Source organism: Furipterus horrens, unplaced genomic scaffold (assembly GCF_987537825.1).
Source record: "Furipterus horrens unplaced genomic scaffold, mFurHor1.1.pri manual_scaffold_1, whole genome shotgun sequence".
Taxonomy (NCBI): domain Eukaryota; kingdom Metazoa; phylum Chordata; class Mammalia; order Chiroptera; family Furipteridae; genus Furipterus; species Furipterus horrens.
The window spans coordinates 82424394-82445658 of NW_028327171.1; the positions used below are offsets into that span (position 1 = coordinate 82424394).

General features: G+C 37.1%; 1 protein-coding gene, 1 non-coding gene and 1 pseudogene across 2 annotated transcripts in view; all 3 read left to right on the forward strand.

The window, feature by feature from the left end:
* Positions 1-1681: 1681 nt before the first annotated feature.
* On the forward strand, positions 1682-1786 carry LOC150021368 (U6 spliceosomal RNA). Its single transcript, XR_016513485.1, has one exon. It is a non-coding gene; the product is annotated as a U6 spliceosomal RNA (small nuclear RNA).
* Positions 1787-7008: 5222 nt separating this feature from the next.
* SENP7 (SUMO specific peptidase 7) overlaps positions 7009-21265 on the forward strand; it is a 141693-nt gene continuing 127436 nt past the window's right edge. The window contains exons 1-2 of the mRNA XM_090276070.1: positions 7009-7143; positions 14404-14456. Of these exons, the coding sequence (XP_090132196.1) occupies positions 7104-7143; positions 14404-14456 (93 nt within the window). The 5' untranslated portion in view covers positions 7009-7103. The remainder of the gene's footprint in view (positions 7144-14403; positions 14457-21265) is intronic.
* On the forward strand, positions 12238-12388 carry LOC150021370 (small nucleolar RNA U3; annotated as a pseudogene).

The following is a 21265-nucleotide window of genomic DNA, read 5'->3' on the forward strand; positions in this document are numbered from 1 at the left end:
AAAGGGCAATCCTCTCTAAGCCTCCCACCCTTTCATTTCTTTCCTTTTCTTTCTCATTTTCTCTCTCCTCTTTCTTTTCTTTTAGTACTTATCACCAACTGACGCACGCTTGCTTATTGTCTCCTCCCGCATAGAATGTAAGTTCCATGAGAGCAGGGACAAGGACTTCGTTTTGTTCACTAGTTTGGTTCACTGTTTCTCTAGTTCTTGGGATAGTGACTGGTGAATAGCAGGCAATTAAATACTGTTAGATTTTTATAATTTTTGCTAAGGGCATAAGGAAGTAAAGAGCAAAAGTCCTATAGCTGTATATACAGGAGAAAGATGCATGCACAGCTTTCAAAAATCATAGAGACTTTTTCTATAATTCTAAAGTTAATAAATGTCAATTTATGAATTATTTTTAGAGAGTATCCTATGCATCTGTATACATATTTGTTTTCTCTTTTGCAAATCAAGACAGTCCATTCAAATAAAGGAGAGAATCAAACTGTTTTACGTGCTTAGTTTTCTGAAGAACAGATTAGAATAAGATAGCTTAGCTTCAAGAATAAGATTGTTAGAGCTGCAAGGGATGTTACTGATGATATTCTTAGCTAATATATTTGTTTTATAGAGAAGTGAGGCTTTCAAAGATAAAGTGACATGCCCAAAGAAACTGAGGCAGGTCTAGGAACCTGAGAGAAGATTAATTTTTATCAGTGACCTTAAAAATGCATCGTATTTTACTGTTTATTTTATTCATTCACCAAAAACTTAGTGAGTGCATTTGTTAGACATTGAGTTTCCTATATCAAGTAGTCTAGTCGTTTTACATCTAATGAAGTAAAAAAAAAAAAAAAAGGAGACTAGTATATAATAATTTATGAGAATTTCAAATTAGGTCCTTCTAGTAATCTGGATTAGGTGGTGACACAGCTGTAATGTTTTGCTGTAGGTATGGTTATTATTTTTAATTGTGGTAAAATATACTAAAATTTACCATTTTAACAATTTTTAGGTATGCAGTTTAGTGACATTATGTACATTCACATTATTGTGCAACTATTATTGCTATCAATCCACAGAACATTTTAGTAATACCTTGGTACAGTAATTACTGTCCATTGGTATATTTAAAAAAATAGGTCCTTTTGTATATCCCATGCCACTAAGAAGTACAGAATAAAGGATGTCTCTACAATATTTAAAAATATCTTGCCCTGGTGTGGCTCAGTGGAGTGAATGCAGGCCTGTGAACCAAAGGGTCGCTGGTTTGATTCCCAGTCAGGGCCCATGGCTGGGGTGCGGGCCAAGTCCCCAGCTGGGAATGTGTGAGAGGCAACCCACACCGTGATGTTTCTCTCTCTCTCTTTCTCCCTCCCTTCCCCCTCTCTCTAAAAATAAAAAAATAAAGTCTTAAGAAAACCTAAAATACTTTTTTAAAAAAAAACAATGAGCATGAATTTATTTAGAAAAAACAAAAACAAAAAAAAAAAACACTGGAAAACATATTTTAAGAAAACAATTACTGTTTTGCTACAAAAGAAGCACTATTTTTATTTTCCCAACAAAGAATTCAATTATGAGGTTTTTTAAAGGAAAACAATTATGCTGTATACATTCCAGTTAGTAAATGCAAAAAAGTGGAAAATGATAGCGCTTATAAAATTATATATGTAGGCGTTCAAAAAAGAGCAGTGCCTGCTTCAGCAGTGCATTTATTAGACTTGGAACAATACAGAGAAGGTTAGCATAGGCCCTGTGCAAGAATGACGCACACATTTGTGGAGAGTTCCATACTTAAAAAAAATTAACTAAATAGTATCCCTTACCCCTTCCTACCTCTCCCCCAGGAATGACAAATGAAGCTGAATTTAACCCACCTGAGGGAAAGACCTATAGAAAATAGGGTATTAAAGACAGAAAGAAAAAAAATCAGATGTCACCAAATATTTGGGGTCCCAAGTTTGAGTATGCAGCAGAATCCCCTAGAAACATTTTAATCTTATTTATTTATTTAATTGTTTTTCTATTACAGTTGTCCCATTTCCCCCCGTTTCTCTCCCCTGCTCCACCCACTTCCACCCCTCTCCCACAGTCAATCCCCATTTGGTTGTCCACATCCATGGGTCATTTATACTTGTTCCTTGGGAACATTTTAAAATTAATAGTTTTGTGAACTATTATAAAGAGAAACACCACACAGCTGTCACTGAGCAAAAAAAGTAGGGGACTACATATCCATTTATGTTTGTGTGTGGATAGAGAATATCTTGTTTCTGAAAAGACAGACAAGAAACCATTAATAGTGGTTGCCTTTGGGTAGAGTAACTGGGACAAGAGGTTCCTGGAGTGAGAGGAGTCTCGTATTTCATTGTATATTTGTTAGGAGATTAAAGTGTTTTTGAAAGAAAGAAACAAAGAGGGAGGGAGGGAGGGTGGGGGGAAAGAAAGAAAGAAAGAAAAGAAAAAAAGAAAGAAAGAAAGAAAAAGAAAGAAAGGAAGGAAGGAAGGGAGGAAGAAAAAGAGAGAGAGAGAGAGAGAAAGAAAAGAAAGAAAGAAAGAAGAAAGAAAAGGAAGGAAGGAAGGAAGGAAAGAAAGAGAAAGAAAGAAAGAAAGAAAGAAAGAAAGAAAGAAAGAAAGAACGAAAAGAAAAGAAAGAAAAGAAAAAAGAAAAGAAAAGAAAAGAAAAAAGAAAGAAGAACCCTTGTAACCATCCTAGGCTGGCTTTGCCAACCATCATCCCTAATGTGCCTTCAAGTGCCATATCCCGCCCTCCAAAAGTAACCACTGCTTTGTATTTCTTTATGATTTTATCTCCTGAGTGTGCAGCTCTAGGACTTATAGTTTAGTAATTTAGTTTAAAAAAAAAATTTAATCTTTATTGTACCAGGGCTTAGTAGTAGAGTTTCATACTTAAAAACAACAACAACAACAAACCCAGTATGTCTTTTTGGGAAATCTTAAACATAGAGATTATTAGGCCCCACTTCTAGGAGATTCTCATTCAAAAGGTCTGAGGTGCGACTTGGAAACAGGTAATTTAGAAAAGATGCTCCCTGCCCTGGCCTGGTAGCTCAGCTGGTTAGAGGGTTGTCCCTGATACAGCAAGGTTGTGGTTTCCTTCCCTGGTCAGGGCACATACAAGAATCAACCAATAAATGCATAAATAAGTGGAACAACAAATTGATGTTTCTCTCCCCTTTCCTCTCGCCTTCTAAAATGAATAAATAAATTTTAAAAAAGATGCTCTCAAGTAATTCTGACAGCTACATATTGGATTAACTGACTACCTAAACTCTCAATTTTACTAAATTATAACATGAAATAAAATTTTTCTATTAAAAATGAACCGCCCTGACTGGTGTGGCTCAGTGGATTGAACACCTGCCTGTGAACTGAAAGTTTGCTGGTTCGATTCCCAGTCAGGGCACATGCCTGGGTTGCAGGCCATGTACCCAGTTCGGGGTATGTGAGAGACAACCAATCGATGTATCTCTCACACACTGAGGTTTCCCTCCCTCTGTTTATCCCTCCTTCCCCCTCTCTCTAAAAATAAATAAATAAAATCAACCAAATGTATTAAGGCATAGAAATGCTAAATAAGCACATTTTAAGATAGAACTCTTCAAAGAAGTTAGAGGTTGTATGTATAGGAAACCTTGGGCTCAGTCCCAGGGCCAAATAACAGTTTATGGATCCTGGGTTAAAGGTTTGTGCATATACCACTCCTTCTATAGTTTCCTGGACAAAAGATTACCCATCTGCTGTTCAAATACCCTGAGTTACTGCAGGTTTTCATAACTTCTGGTAACAGGCTACTCCATTTTAGGGCAGTTGGAGTTATTGATTGCCCTAAAAGGGATGTTACCTTTGAAATCAAACATCCTATCTGCATCTTTTAATTAATCACATGTTACTTAATTTATCTGTGGAAGAAAAACTTCCTTCATGTAAAAATTCTCAATATTTTAAAGATAAGAATGAACTACTAGTGAAAATGAGTTTAATAGCAGCATGACACAGTATTCCAAATATCTCTGCAAAATCTAGGCTTTCCTGGACCCCATGTCAGGAATTCCAGATTGTTAATTTTAAATTTTAAAGCAGTTCAGGAAGTCTAGATATCTCCAGTGTGCATTCAAACTTATTTACATTCATACTGTACTTAAAGTTAATTCATCTGCAATGAGAAAGGGGCTTTGGTAGATTTCACTAATCTTTCTTCATAGAAATTGTTAATCAGGGGGTCAAATAAAGGGTTGATTAATTTCACACCGCCCTTAGGTCTTGAAACTGTTACAATCATATCTACTACTTTTAAAACAAAAATACAATGAATACCTAAAATTTAAAATACTTAATAGACATTTCTGAGACTCAATAAAGAACCATAGCCATTAAGATCAAACCAGTTCATCCTCTCCTCTTCTTGTAAATGCTGGGCTGATGAATTTCTAATCTCAAATGATTTTAATTTAAAAGGCTTTATACAGTGTAAATTAAATGTACATAAAATAAGTGACATCCCCATACTATGAAAAATCATTCACTTTTTTTTGTCTTCATTTTTTAAAAATAAATCTTTCAACTGAGCATCATGAAACATTATAAAAGAAAAGATCATTTAATTAGTCTTTCATAAAAGGCAAAATGAAGTTGTTAAATAATTTCTTCAAAAGTAGAAACTGAACTTTTTAGTCTTTTAGTTGTTTGCAATACAGTCATTTCTGCAGTCAAGATTGTTAAGGGTAAAACAATAAAAATACTGGTTAAAAGACCTGTGCCATTGTTTGTCTTTTCCTCTTATTCTTTGAAATTCTTGAGCTTAAAGGTCATTTACCTTTAAATATGTTATTCTCAAAACAAACTCCAATTCAAAGAAACAAATCGGTTCATTAAGTATTAGTAGAAATGCTATATTTGGTTCAGTGACAAGTTTAAATGATATATTTGCAAGCTGAATAATTTGATTACTTATAATTTCATTTCTCATAAGTTTACTTCTTACTGCTAAACTTTAAAACCACTTTTATGGAAGCTGCTAGTTTGGGTGGAAACAGATTAGGTTTACTTACGTTTTCCCTTTTTATGTTTCCATCTCTCAGCTGCTTTTCCATTTTTTGCAGTTAGTTTCTCATAAAATTGGCTAGTAAATTAAGCCAGTTTAGTTCTTGAGGTAAATTATTCAATTAAAAAAGGATGATTTATGAGTAAACAAAATTCAGATTTTTTCAGTAAGCAAAGTTTTTATTTGTTAAACAGAAATAAACGAGGACCTCTATATGAATCCTTGTAGTGAATTTCAATCTTATTAAGCCCTTAAGTATTGCTGCTGTTCAGCCATGCCTGCCCTCTAAGAAGCCGCTACCCGCCCCTTGCCCTCCCCCAGCCCAACAGGCAGTAGCACCTGGAGGCTTACCTCTACCTCAGCACAGACCTCACAGTAATTAAGACGCAGGACTGAAGCAGCACGAGACTGGGCTGTAGTGGTAACCTGGGAAAGTCCCTTTGTTGATCTCGGTAAGATGGGGAGAGGGGAGTGGATATTATATTCAAGTATCCTCCTAGCTTGGAACAGTACAAGTCTAGTCATTTTGCCTCTGGCTAAAGTGTTCTGCTGAATTTTGTTCAGGATATTGTGATTAAAACTCACACATTAAAAAAAATTATTTAAGTATGTACCTTATGGCCAATCAAATAGGGCAATTTTGAAACTGATAGGCCCTTTGAAAGGACTAAAAAATAGTCTGAAAAGTTGAGTTCAGCCCTGGCCAGGTAGTTGGTTAGAGCATCCTCCTGATATGCCAAGGTTGCAGGTTCCATCCCTGGTCAGAGAATATAAAGATTCAACCATTGAATGCATAACTAAGTGGAACAACAACTTAATGTTTCTTTCTCTCTTCCTCTAAAATCAATAAATAAAAATTAAAAATAATAAAAGTTGAGTTCATTGAGGACAAGGCTATGCCCTTAACTACAGTAATGAAAGTTGAAAGAATTCCAGTTTACATCCACCCACTTTCTATCACTATTTAAGCATTTTATGTTTTAAGAAATTGATGTCCAGATTATTATTGTTTGGGGGGGGCTATAAAAATAAGAATCTTGAATTAAATTAATTAATGAACTCATTTGCTTTTTAGAGTGCAAGGTGAGGACAGTGAAACAAGGAAGGGCCTCTCAAGAACGTAATGGGAAAGAAGTGAGGCAAGGCGGGGCTACTGTGAGCTCATTGGAAAGTCAGAGAAAACGGGACAGTGGAGATAGGTTCAGGGGGTAAGAAGGGGAGGAGCTGCTACTGCAAAAGATTTGAGTAGTTGTGCCCCCAAAGAGGGCACATCTGGGAGCTTGAAAAATTTTAAAAAGCTTATAAAAAAGTCAATTTTAGAGAGAGGAAAAACGAGTTATTTGTTGTTCTAATTATTTATGCATTCATTTGTTGAATCTTGTGTGTGCCCTGATGCGGGAATGAAACGGCGACCTTGGCTTACAGGGACCACGCTTTAGCCAACTGAGCTTGAATTTTAAATAGTCGCCCTCTGGCTTTTTCCCCCTCAGCTGACCTAATTTATTTTCACTCAAAACTCAAAATGCTAAAGCAATTACTAGATCTTTTTCTCAGTTTGAGGAAGCGCCTTGAGGACAAATATATAGGACAGACCGCGAGGAAAGAAATACTGCAGAAGGAGTGACGATTTATTCTCATATTCCTGGGGCCATCTCGCGGGAGCCAGTGAACTGGCAGAATTCCTGGTTTTTTAGTCAACCTCGACTTGCATGTCCGCAGAGCCTCTGAAGATCTCGGGTTAAAACTTCGCATCCGGCCTTACTTTGTCATAGGAACGGACAATGAAAAAAAGGGCCATTAAACGAAAACAACAACAACAACAACAAAAACACACTTTCAAGTGGCAACCCGTAGAGAAAACAAGTCCCAGGAAGTAATTTCCTCGTGGTGGTGGGAGGGGCGACTGATTTCCGGTCTGAGGGCACGCGACGACTCTTGCGCAAGCGCCACACACTCCCCTGCTTCCCACCCCCCCCTCCTCCACCTTCCCCCAAACAGAGGGGTCTTGAGGTGACAGCGAGAGCAACTGCGACCACAGCAGCAGGGTACGATGGACAAGGGGAAGGCCGGGCGACGTCGATCTTCTTCGGGTGAGAAAGGGTCGGAGCAGATTGTCTCCCACCACGGGCAAATGGGAGGTACTGGCGGCGACGGTGCTGCGGCCCCGGGAGCTGCGAGGGCTCGGGCTCTGGGGGGGTGGGGGGGACGGGGAGGGGAGAAGAAGGAAGGGAGCGGAGGGACGCGCACAATGGAAGACTCCGAGTTCGCCCGGGTCCCTGCGAGTGGAAAGCCGAGTCCGAGCTGTCACGGAAGCCTCCGCAGCTCATCACCCCAACACCCTTTTACTCTTTCCTCCTTTTGGGAACACCCTGCCTTATCGGCCCCTGGATCTTTCCCGTTGGCTCGCCACTGCCCTGCCACGCCTTCTTCGTAATTCCACCAATGTTCCGGTTTCATTTCCAGCCTCTCAGCGTCTGACTCCACTTTGTTCTATTCCTTTGATGTTGACTTTGCTTCTTTCTTACCGCCTTACCTCCGGTTACATCGTAGCGGCTGCGAAGGTGGAACGGTGGGGCTTGCTAATTGACTCTTCGTTCTTCAGAGAAATGCAGCAACATGTCTTGTTCTTCTGAACTGGCCCGCTTAATCATCTTTTAATTTTCCAGCCTCCTTATGCGTCTTCTAAAAGTGATTAAAAAGTCGAACGAAAGATTTAAAGCCGTCCTTAAGTTGTGTTTTATTCTCAGCATATTTGTGTTTTTGAAATTGCTTTACGGTTTAAACGACTATGTTCGGTTTTGGGTAGTACATCACAAACACCTGATGAATCAGTTATTTTGTATCGTTTTTCTCATTTTTAAAATTTACTTATTGATTTTAGAAAGAAAGGGAGACACACACCGAGAGAGCGAGAGAGAGAGAGAGAGAGGGAGAGGGAGAGAGGAAGAGAGAGAAAGAAAGAGGAAGGGAAAGGGAGGGAAACATGACTTTGTTCCACTTATCCATACGTCCTTTGGTCGCTTCTTGTATGTCCCCTGACCAAGGATGAACCCGCAACCATGACGATTCTGGAGAATGCACCAACCGTCTGAGTTACCCAGCCAGGGCCTTAAAGTTTTTTGGGAAGGGTGAGTCCTTATCTGCAATAGGATCTCTGGGGACATTGCCTGAAGCAGTTGAAAACCTGAAATCCCTTTCATAAGCAATCAGTGTTGTCATTTGTGTGTGTGTGTGTGTGTGTGTGTGTGTGTACTTTAGAGATGCTCTTTGCCCTTGAAGGCACATACATAGTTCCTCTCCCTCTTGGCAGTGCATTTCCCTACCCTCTTTTCTCCTCTCCAGGGTGTTAGCTTTGCTTTTCTCTCTCCTAAGCTCCAAGGGCCCTTTGCTTTTCTCTCTCCTAAGCCCCAAGGGCCCTTCTTTTGCTTCTGTAACTTGTTTCCTGAGCTGCTGGCTCACTTCTGCTACCTTTAACTTTCTAAATAAACTGTCTCTCAATATTTGGGACAAAGAAGAAAGTACATATGTAGAGATAGGTATGCCTCCAATAGATCAGTGTTTGTTTTAAATACTTTCTTCCCTAAAACCTTCAAGTAAAATAGACTCATTAGGAAAATGCACATTGTTTATCTGATGTTATTTGTGTGCTTCCTAACAAACTTTAGGGGTAGCCATTGCCTCAGTTTAAAGTTCACTCTTGAGAAGCTTCTCAAGCTTTCCCTCAGAGTATATTGAATCTATATTTTAAAATTATTTATAAGCATGACTATCTTATTTCCAAGTTCACCAGGATGTCAAAAGCAGTAAATTAGATGGAGACATTTTAAAAAAGTATTGGCACCTGAGATGGTTTATTAATAGTTGAATTAATTAATAATTAAATTCATGGCTCATTCAAGGGAGAAGGACCACTAGAAATGTTTTAACAGCAATGACAATAAATGTATAGCAGGTCCAAAAGTATAACATGTTTTAGAATTTTAGATCACAATTTCAAATGGGTTTTTGAATTAAAACTGGAAAATTCAAGTCAACTTTAGGTTTTCAACTGGTTGCTTCAGGCAACATTCTTTTAAGATCTGTGCTTCCTCTCTTGAGTTAAATGTACATTTTTTTTTTTTTTTGTGAGTACTTAGGTACTAAGCAGTGTGCTAAGACTTTTACAAACTTGAATTCTTTCAAAAGCCTTATAAGGTGGTTATTGTTTCTTATTTACAGATGAGAAGACTGGGACTTAGGGAGGGTAAGCAACTGTTAGCGATAGTAAAGGCAGAGCTAGGATTCAAAAATCCGGGCTTTCTGATTACAAATTTATAATTTTAACCTCTTCTGTTGTCACAGGATATTAGTGAGCCTCCTTGGAAAAAATAAGGTTACATGGACAATTATGTGTGACAATGGTAGTTACCAGAAAATTTTATTTACTGCAGGATTTTTCAGAGCCTTTGCTCTGCTACTGTACATTGTGCCTATTCAAAGGAGGGACTGAGCATGCAGTGTTTCTGAAACACGTTTGATTTTGAAATTCTTCCCTTCTTCCCCAGTTTCATTATCTACTGAAACAGGAGGCAAGATAATCTTTTGAGAAAGAGACTTCCAAGTGGTATTGGGAGCACAAAATAGAGTAGAAAGTCAATTAGGGATAAGTATAAGAACTGTTAAGTAATCTTGAAAGTCTTTGTTAAAACACTTTTGAGTTTGTAGTAGTAACTGCAGTTACTACAATTGTGTGACTTTCTTCAGCAGTGATAAGTAGTCCAGGAAGAAGAACTTGGGGGGAAAAATGAATTTAGTTTTAATTAGGGTTAAAGGGTATGACAGGATGTGGGGCCAAAAAATGGGTTCAGTGTGAGTGAGGAAAGGGAAGGTACAAAGGACAGTATGTTGTAGAATGAGAGGTTCACATTTGAGAACTTGAAAAGTGCAACACTTCCTTGAAACCATTCATGAATATATGTTTCTGAAATGAGGATGTGTAGAGGAAATTTGTTAGAGTAAATTAAGGTGTATACTTTGTATTGAGTGTGTCAGTTAATAGAAGTGTTAGAAATTAAGATTGATGGTAGATTATAATGATAGGAAAACTATGAATCAACTATCACAATAGTCTAGGAATGTTAGAGAGCTGGTCTTGCCTCAGTACATGGTGATCACAAATATGGGTGAGATAATATATCCAATTTATGGGAATTTTAAAAAAGGAATTACTGCAATTAAGATAGAATATTCATTGGAAGTGGTGGTTGAGGGAGGAGATTGTTAATCTCTACTCCTAATTTTGTAAATTGGAGAAGAATCTTGAGAGTGTCTTAAAAAAATAATATAGTCAATAAAAAGCTAGAGTTCGGTTAAACTAAGGTAGAGGAAATGTTCAAGGAAAAGCTTCAGAACTTAAGGAAATTATATTACTCTGGAAAGGGATTTAGTGGACTAGAAAAGAGAGGGAAGAATATTTATGAAAGGGTGGAGTTGAATTACATGAGATGTAAGGTTGTAGGGATTAGTATGTAGGGTGGGGAATGTGATTCCCAGGCCTGATGGTGGAAGGCAGAGGATTGGAAAGTAGATTAGAGGGACATGTAACACAGGACATGTTAGGGGTAGGAAGATCTGGACTCGAACTTCGTTATGGTGCTGTCTCAAATCTGTCTCCCAGATGGATAACTCTAATGTGAGTCTTCGTTAATTTTGGAGGCTGGTTAATGTGAGCTGCTTCATTCTAGCTGCCTGTCTAAAACTCAGTCATTATCTAAAACTTACTTCAAAGCTCAGTTCAATTTTGCCTCTCTAAGAATTACCTCTTTCACTCAAACTTAAAAAAAAAACAAACATTTCTGAATATTCAGTGGTTACCAATGACAGAAGGACTGAGCATCCAAAAATTTATTAAACAACCCAACTAATTAGAATTTAAATATGACTTCAGTGAAAAAGCTGAACTTCTACAGGTTCTTCCTTTGCAACTCTTACATGATTTTTATCAGCTTCTATCATATATTCTGCCCCAGTGAATTGTTTAGTCTGTGTTGTTTTACTTTTAACTCTGACAGGGACTATCTTATATTTAATTCCCATAGCATCCAGCATGCCTAGAGTATAATGAATAAGAATACTGCCTCTGGAATCAGATCAGTGATGGATCAACATGGTGACCTTGGGCATTATTTGGATTCTTCAGACCTAAATTCTGTATCTGTAAAATAGAGATAATACCTTCACTGATCTCATGAGGCTTTTATAAGGGTTAAATAAAATAATTTGTGTTAAGTACTTAGAATAGTGCCTGGTATTATCCTAAATGTTTGTGGGATGTGAATGAAGTGATTCCAGAGGTTACTTGGGAAAGTCATGCTTTTTAATTGTTTGACTCATATATTTAGAAGGAGAATAATTAGAGATTTTCCTATTTGCTAATATGAATATATACTAAAGTCTCTTGCATACATATATTTTAATATAAAATAATAAGTTACCATTTATTTTGCACTATATGACAGACATGATGTACTTTTAGTATAGACTATCTCACTTTTGCCTTAACAATCAAGAAGCTGGGTATTCTGAGTCTTTGAGAAGTGACAACTAGTAAGCAAGATATAAATTTAGGTTGTCTGGCTTTAAAATCTGTACTCTTGAGCATTATGCTATATCAGATGATCACAAATAGAGGCACATGTTCTCTATGTTTATTAAAATGCTCCAAAACCAACCTAATATAAGGTAGAGCAAATGAATAAACCCCTAACATTTTTTGAAGTCACAATAGTATTAATTAAAGAAATAAGGTAACATGCTACAAAACAGTAGAAAAGCACTTTTAACTCAATAAATCAGTTTTGAAATGGTAACCTGTAAATTGTAATTCTTAAAAAAAGTCCTCACCTGAGGATTCTTTATTGATGTTAGAGAGTAGGGAGCAGATAGAGAGAGAGAGAGATGGAGATGGAGAGAGACAGAGAGACAAGGACATTGATATGAGAGAGAAATATTGATTGGTTGTCTCCCATACCTGTCCAGATTGGGGATTGAACCGAAATCTAGGTATGTGCCCTGACCAGGGATTGAACCCACAACCTTTGGTGTATGGGACCATGTTCCAACCACCTGAGCCACCTGCCGGGTCAGTGAATTGTAATTTAAGCAATTGATACTTTTAAAAAATCCATATTAATCTTGACGGGAGAAAGACTATACTTACAGGGATCATTTCTATAGTTTGTTCCTAGAGAGGTTTCTTTGAACATGTAGAGCACCTGACCCATGAGGAGGAGGTGTAGTGTAAGAAAAAGATACTATGAAATTGACTAGAAAGTGAATTTAAACAAGGTAAAGGGTAAAAACTATTTAAAATGATCAAAAGTTTATAGAGAGATTAAAATAATTTTTACATCAGGTTTTGCTTAAAGAAATGACTATAGCCCTGGCTGGTGTGCCTCAGTGGAAGCAGTGCTGGCCTGTGAACCAAAAGGTCTCCTGTTCCATTCCTGGTTGGGGCACATGTCTGGGTTGTGAGCCAGGTCCCCCGTTGGGGGCATGTAAGAGGCAACCGATGGATGTTTCTCTCACACACATCAATGTTTTATATCTGTCTGTCTGTCTGCCTGCCTGCCTGTCTCTCTCTGTCTATCTCTCTATACTGATGTAGAGATATCTGTGTAGTCATCACCTAGATCAAGATATAGGACATTTCCAGCATCTCAGAAGGCTGACTTGTATCTCTTCACAGTCAATATTCCTTCCTTCCCCAGGTACTCCCTATTTAGGACTTTTGCCCATTTTGAAGATTGGATTGTCTGTCTTTGATTTGTAGGAGTTCTTTATACATTCTTCTTATGAGTCAGGTGTATGAATTATACCTAGGACTTTGCCCATTTTGAAATTTGGGTTGTCTTGCCTTTGTTTTGCAGGAGTCCTTTTTTTTTAAAAAATAAAATATTTTATTCATTTACTAATAGAGAGGCAGGGAAGGGAGGGAGAAAGAGAAGCAGAGAAACATCGATGTATGAGATACATTGGCCAGTTGCCTCTTGAACACTCCAACATGTGCCCTGACTGGGAATTGAACCAGTGACTTTTGGTTCCCAGGCCAGTTTTTAATCCACTGAGACACACCAGCCAAGGGCGCAGGAGTTCTTTATACATTTTAGTATGAGTCAGCTGTATAAATTATACAGTATTATTAACTGTGGTCATCATGCTGTACATATTTAGATATATGTATTATAAATAATTTTTTTCAATCTGTGACTTGCCTTTCTCAGTGATGTGGTTTGATGAACAGAAGTTGTTAATTTTAATGAAGTCAAGTTTATTAATCTTTTTCTTTATGATTAATACTTATGTCTTGTTTGAGAAATCTTTGCCCACCTCAGGTCATGAAGATAACTTCATTCCTTTTTATTCTAGAAGCTTTATTTATTTATTTATTTTAGAAGCTTTATTTATATTGTTTTCTCTTTGACATTTGAACCTTTGATCCATTTAAAATTAATTTTTGTGTATAGTGTGATGTAAAGGTCAGGTTTATTTATTTATTCTCCCATTTGGTTATCACATTGCTTCAGCATTACTTATTGAAAAGACCATCCCTTTACCACTGAATTGCGGTGGTGTGTTTATCATAAATAGATAACTATACATGTGTGGATTTCTACCATTTCTTTTTATTATGAGAAATAATATTCTTTGATATATTCCAGGAAATTGTAAGTTCCAGGAAAGCTTGAACTATGTTTAATTTGCTCATTGCACTGTACTCAGTGCTGAACACAGTGCCAGGCAGATGATAGACATTTGATAAATATTTGCTGATTGAATGAAAGAATCATAAAAAATTTTTGGAAGTCTGAAAAATGTTGGTGAGGAAAGACTTAAGCTGTTCTTAGGTGCACAGATAAGTAAATATGTAGTAGAATTAAAACTTCTTGTAAAATATTTCCAACTTCCAGTTCTCAATTTCCACTTCATGCCCCCCAACCGCAATCATAAGAATTTGAGAATTTGTCTGGTTATATTGTTCAACCAACATTTATTAAATACCTATTGGATGTTAGGACATTTTCCAGTGAATTTTTTATTTAGTTCTTAGAGCCAATTTTGCCTCTTTTTAAAAATTATCATCATCTATATATATATATTGTTTAATGGATACATTTTATAAGAATATGCTACTCTTGATTATTTTTTGACGTTTATGTTTTTAGTCTGTCAGATTTTGTAAAATATTATCAATGTAAATTCTAAATCTAATAAGTTTAGTTGAAAGCAAAGGATGGCTGTGAAAGGATTTATTTATTACATTGTTTATCTCACTTAGATATTAAATGATATCTTTTATTATGTCTTTGTAGAAATTGTCACAGAAGGAAAAAGGAAAAAGTCTTCACCTTCTGAGTTACATAAGGTATGCATTATTTTTCCTTTTAACCTGTTCATTATCTTTAGAGTTAATAATATTGAAAGTATTTTGCTATGTCTTTTATTTATTTATTTTTATCCTCACCTGAGGGCATTATTTTTTCATTGCTTTTAGAGAGAGAGGGAAAGGGAGAAAGAGAGAAATATGGATGTGACAGGGAAGCATCTACTGGTTGCCTTCTTGTACGCTCCCAGGCCAGGGAGCAAACTCGCAACATGGACATGTGCCCTTGCTGGGAAGCAAACCCATGACCCTTCAGTGTAAGGGATGATGCTTTAACCAACTGAGCCACATTGGCCAGGGCGCTGTTTGTCTTTTAAATAAAATTTTAAAGAAAATACTGTAAAACTGTAGCTAGTGTTTTTTTGAGAATGGTGTATCCTAATTAACCAAGGATTTGCCAGGAAACCCTTTCTGGAAACAGCCTTATTTAAGTCATTGTAAGATATACAGTACCAGTATACTTTCTAGGCCTCGTTTTAGATTTTATATAATAGGTAAGATAGTATTTCTTTGATGATGACTCTATTAGAGCACTTCACATTCATTATAATACCATAAACATATCAGTTATACTCAAGTCATGTGCTGAAATTACTATTTGGAATATGACCTTTTAAACCTTTTTAAAAGAAATTATTTATCTGTTTATTCATTCTCTATAAGCCAAGAGTAGCAAAACAAGCAAAATGAAGTTTCTACCTCAGGAAGTGTTTCAAAAACCCATTTTTAGAAAGATAATTTTCTTCCTGTAGAATTTTGTGATTTAAATGCATAGTACCCTGATTTACATTGTAATAATTTATTAGACACTTTTCTCTCAAACATTTCAAGTTATGCACAGAAGACTTGAACTTGGCACAGAGAACTTTAATTTGGTACATTCTGTGGAAAAAGATGGCCATGAGAGGGAATTAAGAGTACTTTATAAGACCACAGAGAATATGGCTTTAGGTAATCTATTTCTGTCTTGGCCTTACTTCAGATTTTCGTGATGTGGTTTCTTTATGTAAAATGAAGGAGGTTAAAAAAATCTTACATTGCTACTATACCCAGTTTTACATACCTGTGTAATGACTACTATAGTATTATCCTGTTTAGTACCTCCAGTGAAGTGAAATGCTCTGCTTTAGGTTGTTGCTTCATGCAATTTAATCTGGAATTCCACCATTAGGAATTCATAATATATTTTTCTTTCTTATTTTAGATGTCATACAGTATTTTTTAACTATTTTCAAGTAACTTTAGATTTATAGAAACATTACAGAAATAATACAGTTTTGTCTACTGTCAGTCAACTTTCCCCAGTGTTAATATCTTACATAACCTTAGTACAATGATCAAAATTAAGAAATTAACAGTGGTAAAATACTTTAAATTAAACTATAAGACAGTATTTAGGATTTCATCAGTTTTTCTATTAATGTCATTTTTCTGTTCCAGGATCCAATCAAGGATACCACTTTCTTTCTGTGTATTCATTTTTAAGTATATTTTATTGATTCTGATGTTAAACTTGTCCCAATTTTTTTCCCTTTGCTCCCTTCCGCCCAGTACAACCTTCCCTCCAGCAATCCCAGACCCCTTAGTTCATGACCATGGGCCGTGCATGTAAGTTCTTTGGCTTCTCCCTTTCCTATACTGATCTTAACATCCCCCTGTCTATTTTGTACCTACCAATTATGTTTCTTAATCCCTGCACCATTTTCCCATTTTTCCCCCTTCACCCTCGCAGCTAATACAGTAGTCCCTCTCTATATCGCGGTTCACTTATTGTGGCCTCACTGTATCGCAGGATTTTTAAAAATATTATATTTAATTATTTATGGTGGATTTTTCGCTATATCGCGGGATTTTGCAGTATAGTATACGTATGTTGTTAAAGTTACGTAGATTTAAGAGTGTAGAATAAATGTAAGGTTCCTACTTTACGGGGGGTGGGGGGAACTAGAACGTAATACCCACGATAAGTGAGGGAACACTGTAACCCTCCAAATGATCCCCAACCCTTGATTCTGTTCCTATTCTGGTTTGCTTAGTTTGTTTTTGTTTTTATTTTTATTTTTTAGATTCTTTTGTTGATAGTTATGAATTTGTTGTCATTTTAATGTGCATAGTTTTGTTCTTTTCTTAAAAAAGTCCCTTTAACATTTTCTATAATAAGGGCTTGGTGGTAATGAACTCCTTTATTTACCTTGTCTGGGAAGCACTTTATCTGCCCTTTATTCTAAATGATAGTTTTGCTGGACAGAATAATCTAGGTTGTAGGTCCTTGTTTTGCATCACTTTGAATACTCCCTGCCACTCCCTTCTTGCCTGCAAAGTTTCTTTGAGAAATTAGCTGACAGCCTTATGGGAACCCCTTTGTAATTAACTCTTCTTTTCTCTTGCTGCTCTTAAGATTTTAAGTATTGTGTATCTTGGCGTGGTCCTCTTTGGGTCTAGCTTGTTTGGGACTCTGTGCTTTCGGGACTTGTATGTTTATTTCCTTTGCCAAATTAGGGAATTTTACTTTCCTTACTTTTTCAAATATGTTTTCAGTGTTTTGCTCTTTTTCTTCTCCTTCTGGCACCCTTATGATTCTGATGTTTTTCCCAGAGGTTCCTAATCCTGTCCTCAGTTCTCTCAATTCTTGTTTCTTCTTTCTGTTCCAGGTGAATGTATATTTCTTTTTTTTGTTCCAAATCATTGATTTGAATCCTGGCTTCCTTCCCATCACTGTTGGTTCCCTGTATATTGTTCTTTATTTCACTTTGTATAACAGTCACTTCTTCTTTATTTGTGACCACACTCAATCATTTCTCTGAGCATCCTGATCACCAGTTTTTGAACTTTGCATCCGATAGGTAGGCTATCTCTGTTTCGTTCTTTTTCTGGGGTTTTGTTCTGTTTTTTCATCTGGGCCATATTTCTTTGCTTCCTCATTTTGGTAGCCTCCCTGTGTTTATTTTTTTCTATTGGGTAAAGCTGCTTTGACTTTGTGTCTTGGTAGTGTGGCCTAATGTAGTAGTGGTCCTGCAGGGTCCCATGGCACAGCCTCCCCTATCACCCAAGCTGGGTACTCAAGGTGCACCTTTTGTGTGGACTGAGTACAGCCTCCTCTTATAGTTGAGCCTTAGTTGCTGTTGGCAGGTCAATGGGAGGGATTTACCCAGGCCAGTTAGCTGCAAGGACTGGTTCTGACCCCTAACCACCAACCTTCGCCCTCTCTGGAGAATCATCTGTGCTGGGGCAGGGTGGCGGTGCTCATCCGGGGTATGTAGCTGTTCACTGAGTGCGCTGGCCCTGGGGTTTCCCGAGTGGTGCACGCCAAGGTCAGCCCCTACCTGTGTTTTGCCCAAGTCCACCCTGCCTGAGCTATAAAGCAATCTGAGATGGCTGCTACTTGTTCTGGGCTTAGAGAATTCCCAGGTGAAGCCAGGCTGTGAATCTAAGCTGGGGCTCTCTGAGGCCAGCTGTTGCTTATGTGATAGAATTTAGGAAGTTGTGAAGCATGAGCCAAGACCAGTCTTTCCTGTGGAAAAGCAGCTTGAGTGGGCCCAAAAGTTGGGTGGGGCGGAGTCTCTCGGGATCTCCAAGGCGGGTCAAACAGTGTTAGCCAGGATAATGGAGTCTCAAACATGGCATCAGCTTGCTGGCTCTGTGGAGGGAGGGTTTAGAAAAGAGACAATGGCCTCTGCTCGTCTTGATGCCGGACACTTCAGTTCCTCCCTGTCTGGCACTGGTGTCTTTCAAGCTGCTACACTGGTGCTGGAGCTCAGAGGGAGTAAGTCTGAGTTGGTGAGTCTGTGAGTGGGATCTTTTAAGAGGAACTGCTTGGGGCTCCAGCAATTTCTTCCACTGACTTAATCCCTGCTGGTTTTGGCAGCCAGAAGTTTTGGGGACTTAAGCTCATGGCACTGGAACCCTGGACTGAAGGTCCTGGTGTGGGGCAGGGACTCCTCGCTCCTGAGATATCCCTCCTGAATTTTTATCCACCACATATGGTGAGAGACCAGCCCGTTTTGTGTCTGCCCTGCCTACCAGTCTGGATGGATGTAGTTTAAAAAAATTTTATAGTTGTCAGACTTTCATTCAATTCGATTTCTTATGGTTCTGGTTGATGGTTGTTCTATATTTTAGTTATAATTTTGACGTGGTTAGGCAAAGAGTTGAGCCACATCTGCCTACACCACCAACTTGAGTGGATCTCTCAGCCTGAAGAGTTTAAAGAGTATTTGTTAACAATGTGTAACTATCCATGGATACCAGCATCTGTTTTTTCCCTGGATTATTTGCTTTTAATAGCATTTTCTTTTTGAGGTCATATTATAATGAATTAGGTTTGAAATGAACCTCAAAGTAACTGCATGAATTGATTTGCTAAATGGCTTGTTTAGTATTACGTCTGAATATTAGTAAATAAAACATCTTTTTGAACTTTAGAGTTCTATCGAAGTATTTAAGTATAACTTGAAGGGAAAGGGATTCAGACTCATTGTTGCCTTAAAAGATTAAATTTCAACATTTAAAGTATTAGGAGACTTAAAAATACTTAATTATTAGGAGTCCATATTCTTCTAATTTAAAGATTTTATTTATCTTTAGAGAGAAAGGGGAGGGAAGGAGAAAGAGAGGGAGAGAAACATAGATGTGAGAGGGAAACATTGATCGGTTGCTTCTCCTACATGCCCTGACTGGTGCCCCGACTGGGGACTGAACCCGCTACCCAGGCATGTGCCCCGACTGGGAATTGAACTGGTGATCTTTCACTTTGCGGGGCGACAGCTGACCAACTGAGCCACACCAGTCAGGGCTAGGAGTCCATTTTGATTCTTGTGATGGAATTGTAATGTATGCTTTGTAGAATCATTAATACCTTAGAATCTTTGTTAGTTGTACACAGTTGTAACCATGATTAAACTTTTTCTAAGGAGAGATCAGATTGTTGCAAAAAGGCTTACATATTTTTGATTGGTTAATCATTAAGAAAAAAGTGAGTGTAGAAAAAATTGACAGTAGTTAGTTGTACCTGATATCTGCTTGGGACTCATATACAATATTAGATTGAGAGATTTAGGGCTATAATAAGTTGACCAGAAAGTTGAAGCAGAGATTTTTCTGGAGCTTTTAAGTGTTTTTTTCCTTACCTTTAATAATTGCATGGTATTCCTATTTAAAAAATTAAACTAGGTAACTAAAATTAAAATCACTGGCTGGTGTATCTCTCCACACCAAGCCCCTCTCCTTTCTTGGAGAGTGAATAAAATCTTTACTCTCTACACTTTCTTCTCTTGGTAAATTATTTTACAGCCCTGTCACTGATCACCCTAACAGTATGTGTCTCTGTTTTACTCTATCCAATCTGAGAGATTTCCCTGTTTTGCTTTCTGCCTAATCTACCACCAGTAAATTTCATGTAATCCCACCCTCCAATCACCTCCTTTGATTCCAATGTATAAAATAAGTTGTAAAACTGCCATTTTTTGGATTATTTTCTCAATTTGTTGAGATTTTGCTTGCCAGCAATTGTCGTTAGCTTGGCTCAGTTAACTCATGAAAATTCCCTACAAAAAATAAAAGTCATTTTTAACATTTAGAGATAATCACTGTTAAACATTTTTGTGTATATTCTTTCATATTCTTTCTGTACATGGATTTTTTTTGCATTGTAAAAGAGATTGTTCTGTATCTATGCTTTTCTACTAATGTAGAAAATAAAATTTTAAGTTAGTTTTGAAACATGTTTTTTAATAACATTTGTATAATATCTCATTATTTGGTTTTACCATAATTTTATTTATTCTTTTATCATTGTTCTAGTTTTCTATATCCCTGTTCATAAATATTTGTATATATATATTTTGATTTTATTTCTGTAGGATAAATCACTAAAAGTGGAATTGCTAAGGAAGAATATGTGAACATTTTCAAGGCTTTTGATGCGAGTTTAGAGTTTTAATAAATATCCCAATTTTATGTGTCTGTATTTTGGGGGATGTAGAGAGGTGCCCTATTTGAAAACAGGATGGGCTATATTTTGTGTCCATCCTTATGGAAGTATACATGAATATTTGTTAGGGTAAATAATTCATTGACATTGAGTTTAAGCCACTCATAGGTTAAAAGATAAAAATGAATTAATGTGAAAAAAGAATGTAAAATCTCCCACAGAGGACATCAGTATTATTTTATGACATACTCACTTTACAAAATATTCAATACCTATAACGAACTCTTTTGCTAAAACTTAGTTGCTATCCTACAAGTTTGAGCTTGATATCTTAAGGTTATTACTAGGGCCATATAACAGATTACCCCAAAACTTAGTGATACATATTTTGTTCATAAATATTCGTAGTCTGTTCATGCTTCAATTGGAGATAGGTTTTTGTTGTTGTTCCACTTGGAATTAGCTAGGTTGACTTGGAGGCTGAGTCCTGTAATCATCGTAAAGGCTCAGTCTCTCACTTATCTTGATACTGTGTTGGGAAGACTGAAATTATGTTGGCATGAATCTGTTCCTTTGTAGCCTTCCCTTGTGATCTATCTACCATAGTAGCTTCAGGGTATCCAAGATTTTTTTACCTGCTGGCTCACGGCTACCAGGGTGTGGGTACATGTCATTATTGGGTTGGCCAAAAAGTCCGTTTAGTTTTTTTCTGTGAAATAAAAGACACGTTTTTCATTTTCACCAATAACTTTATTGATTGGGATATTTTGAGTATGTTGGCTATCTCCTGCTATTGGCTTCTAGTGGGTAGAGGCCAGGGGTGCTGCTAAACATCTTCCAATGCATAAGACAGCCCCACAGC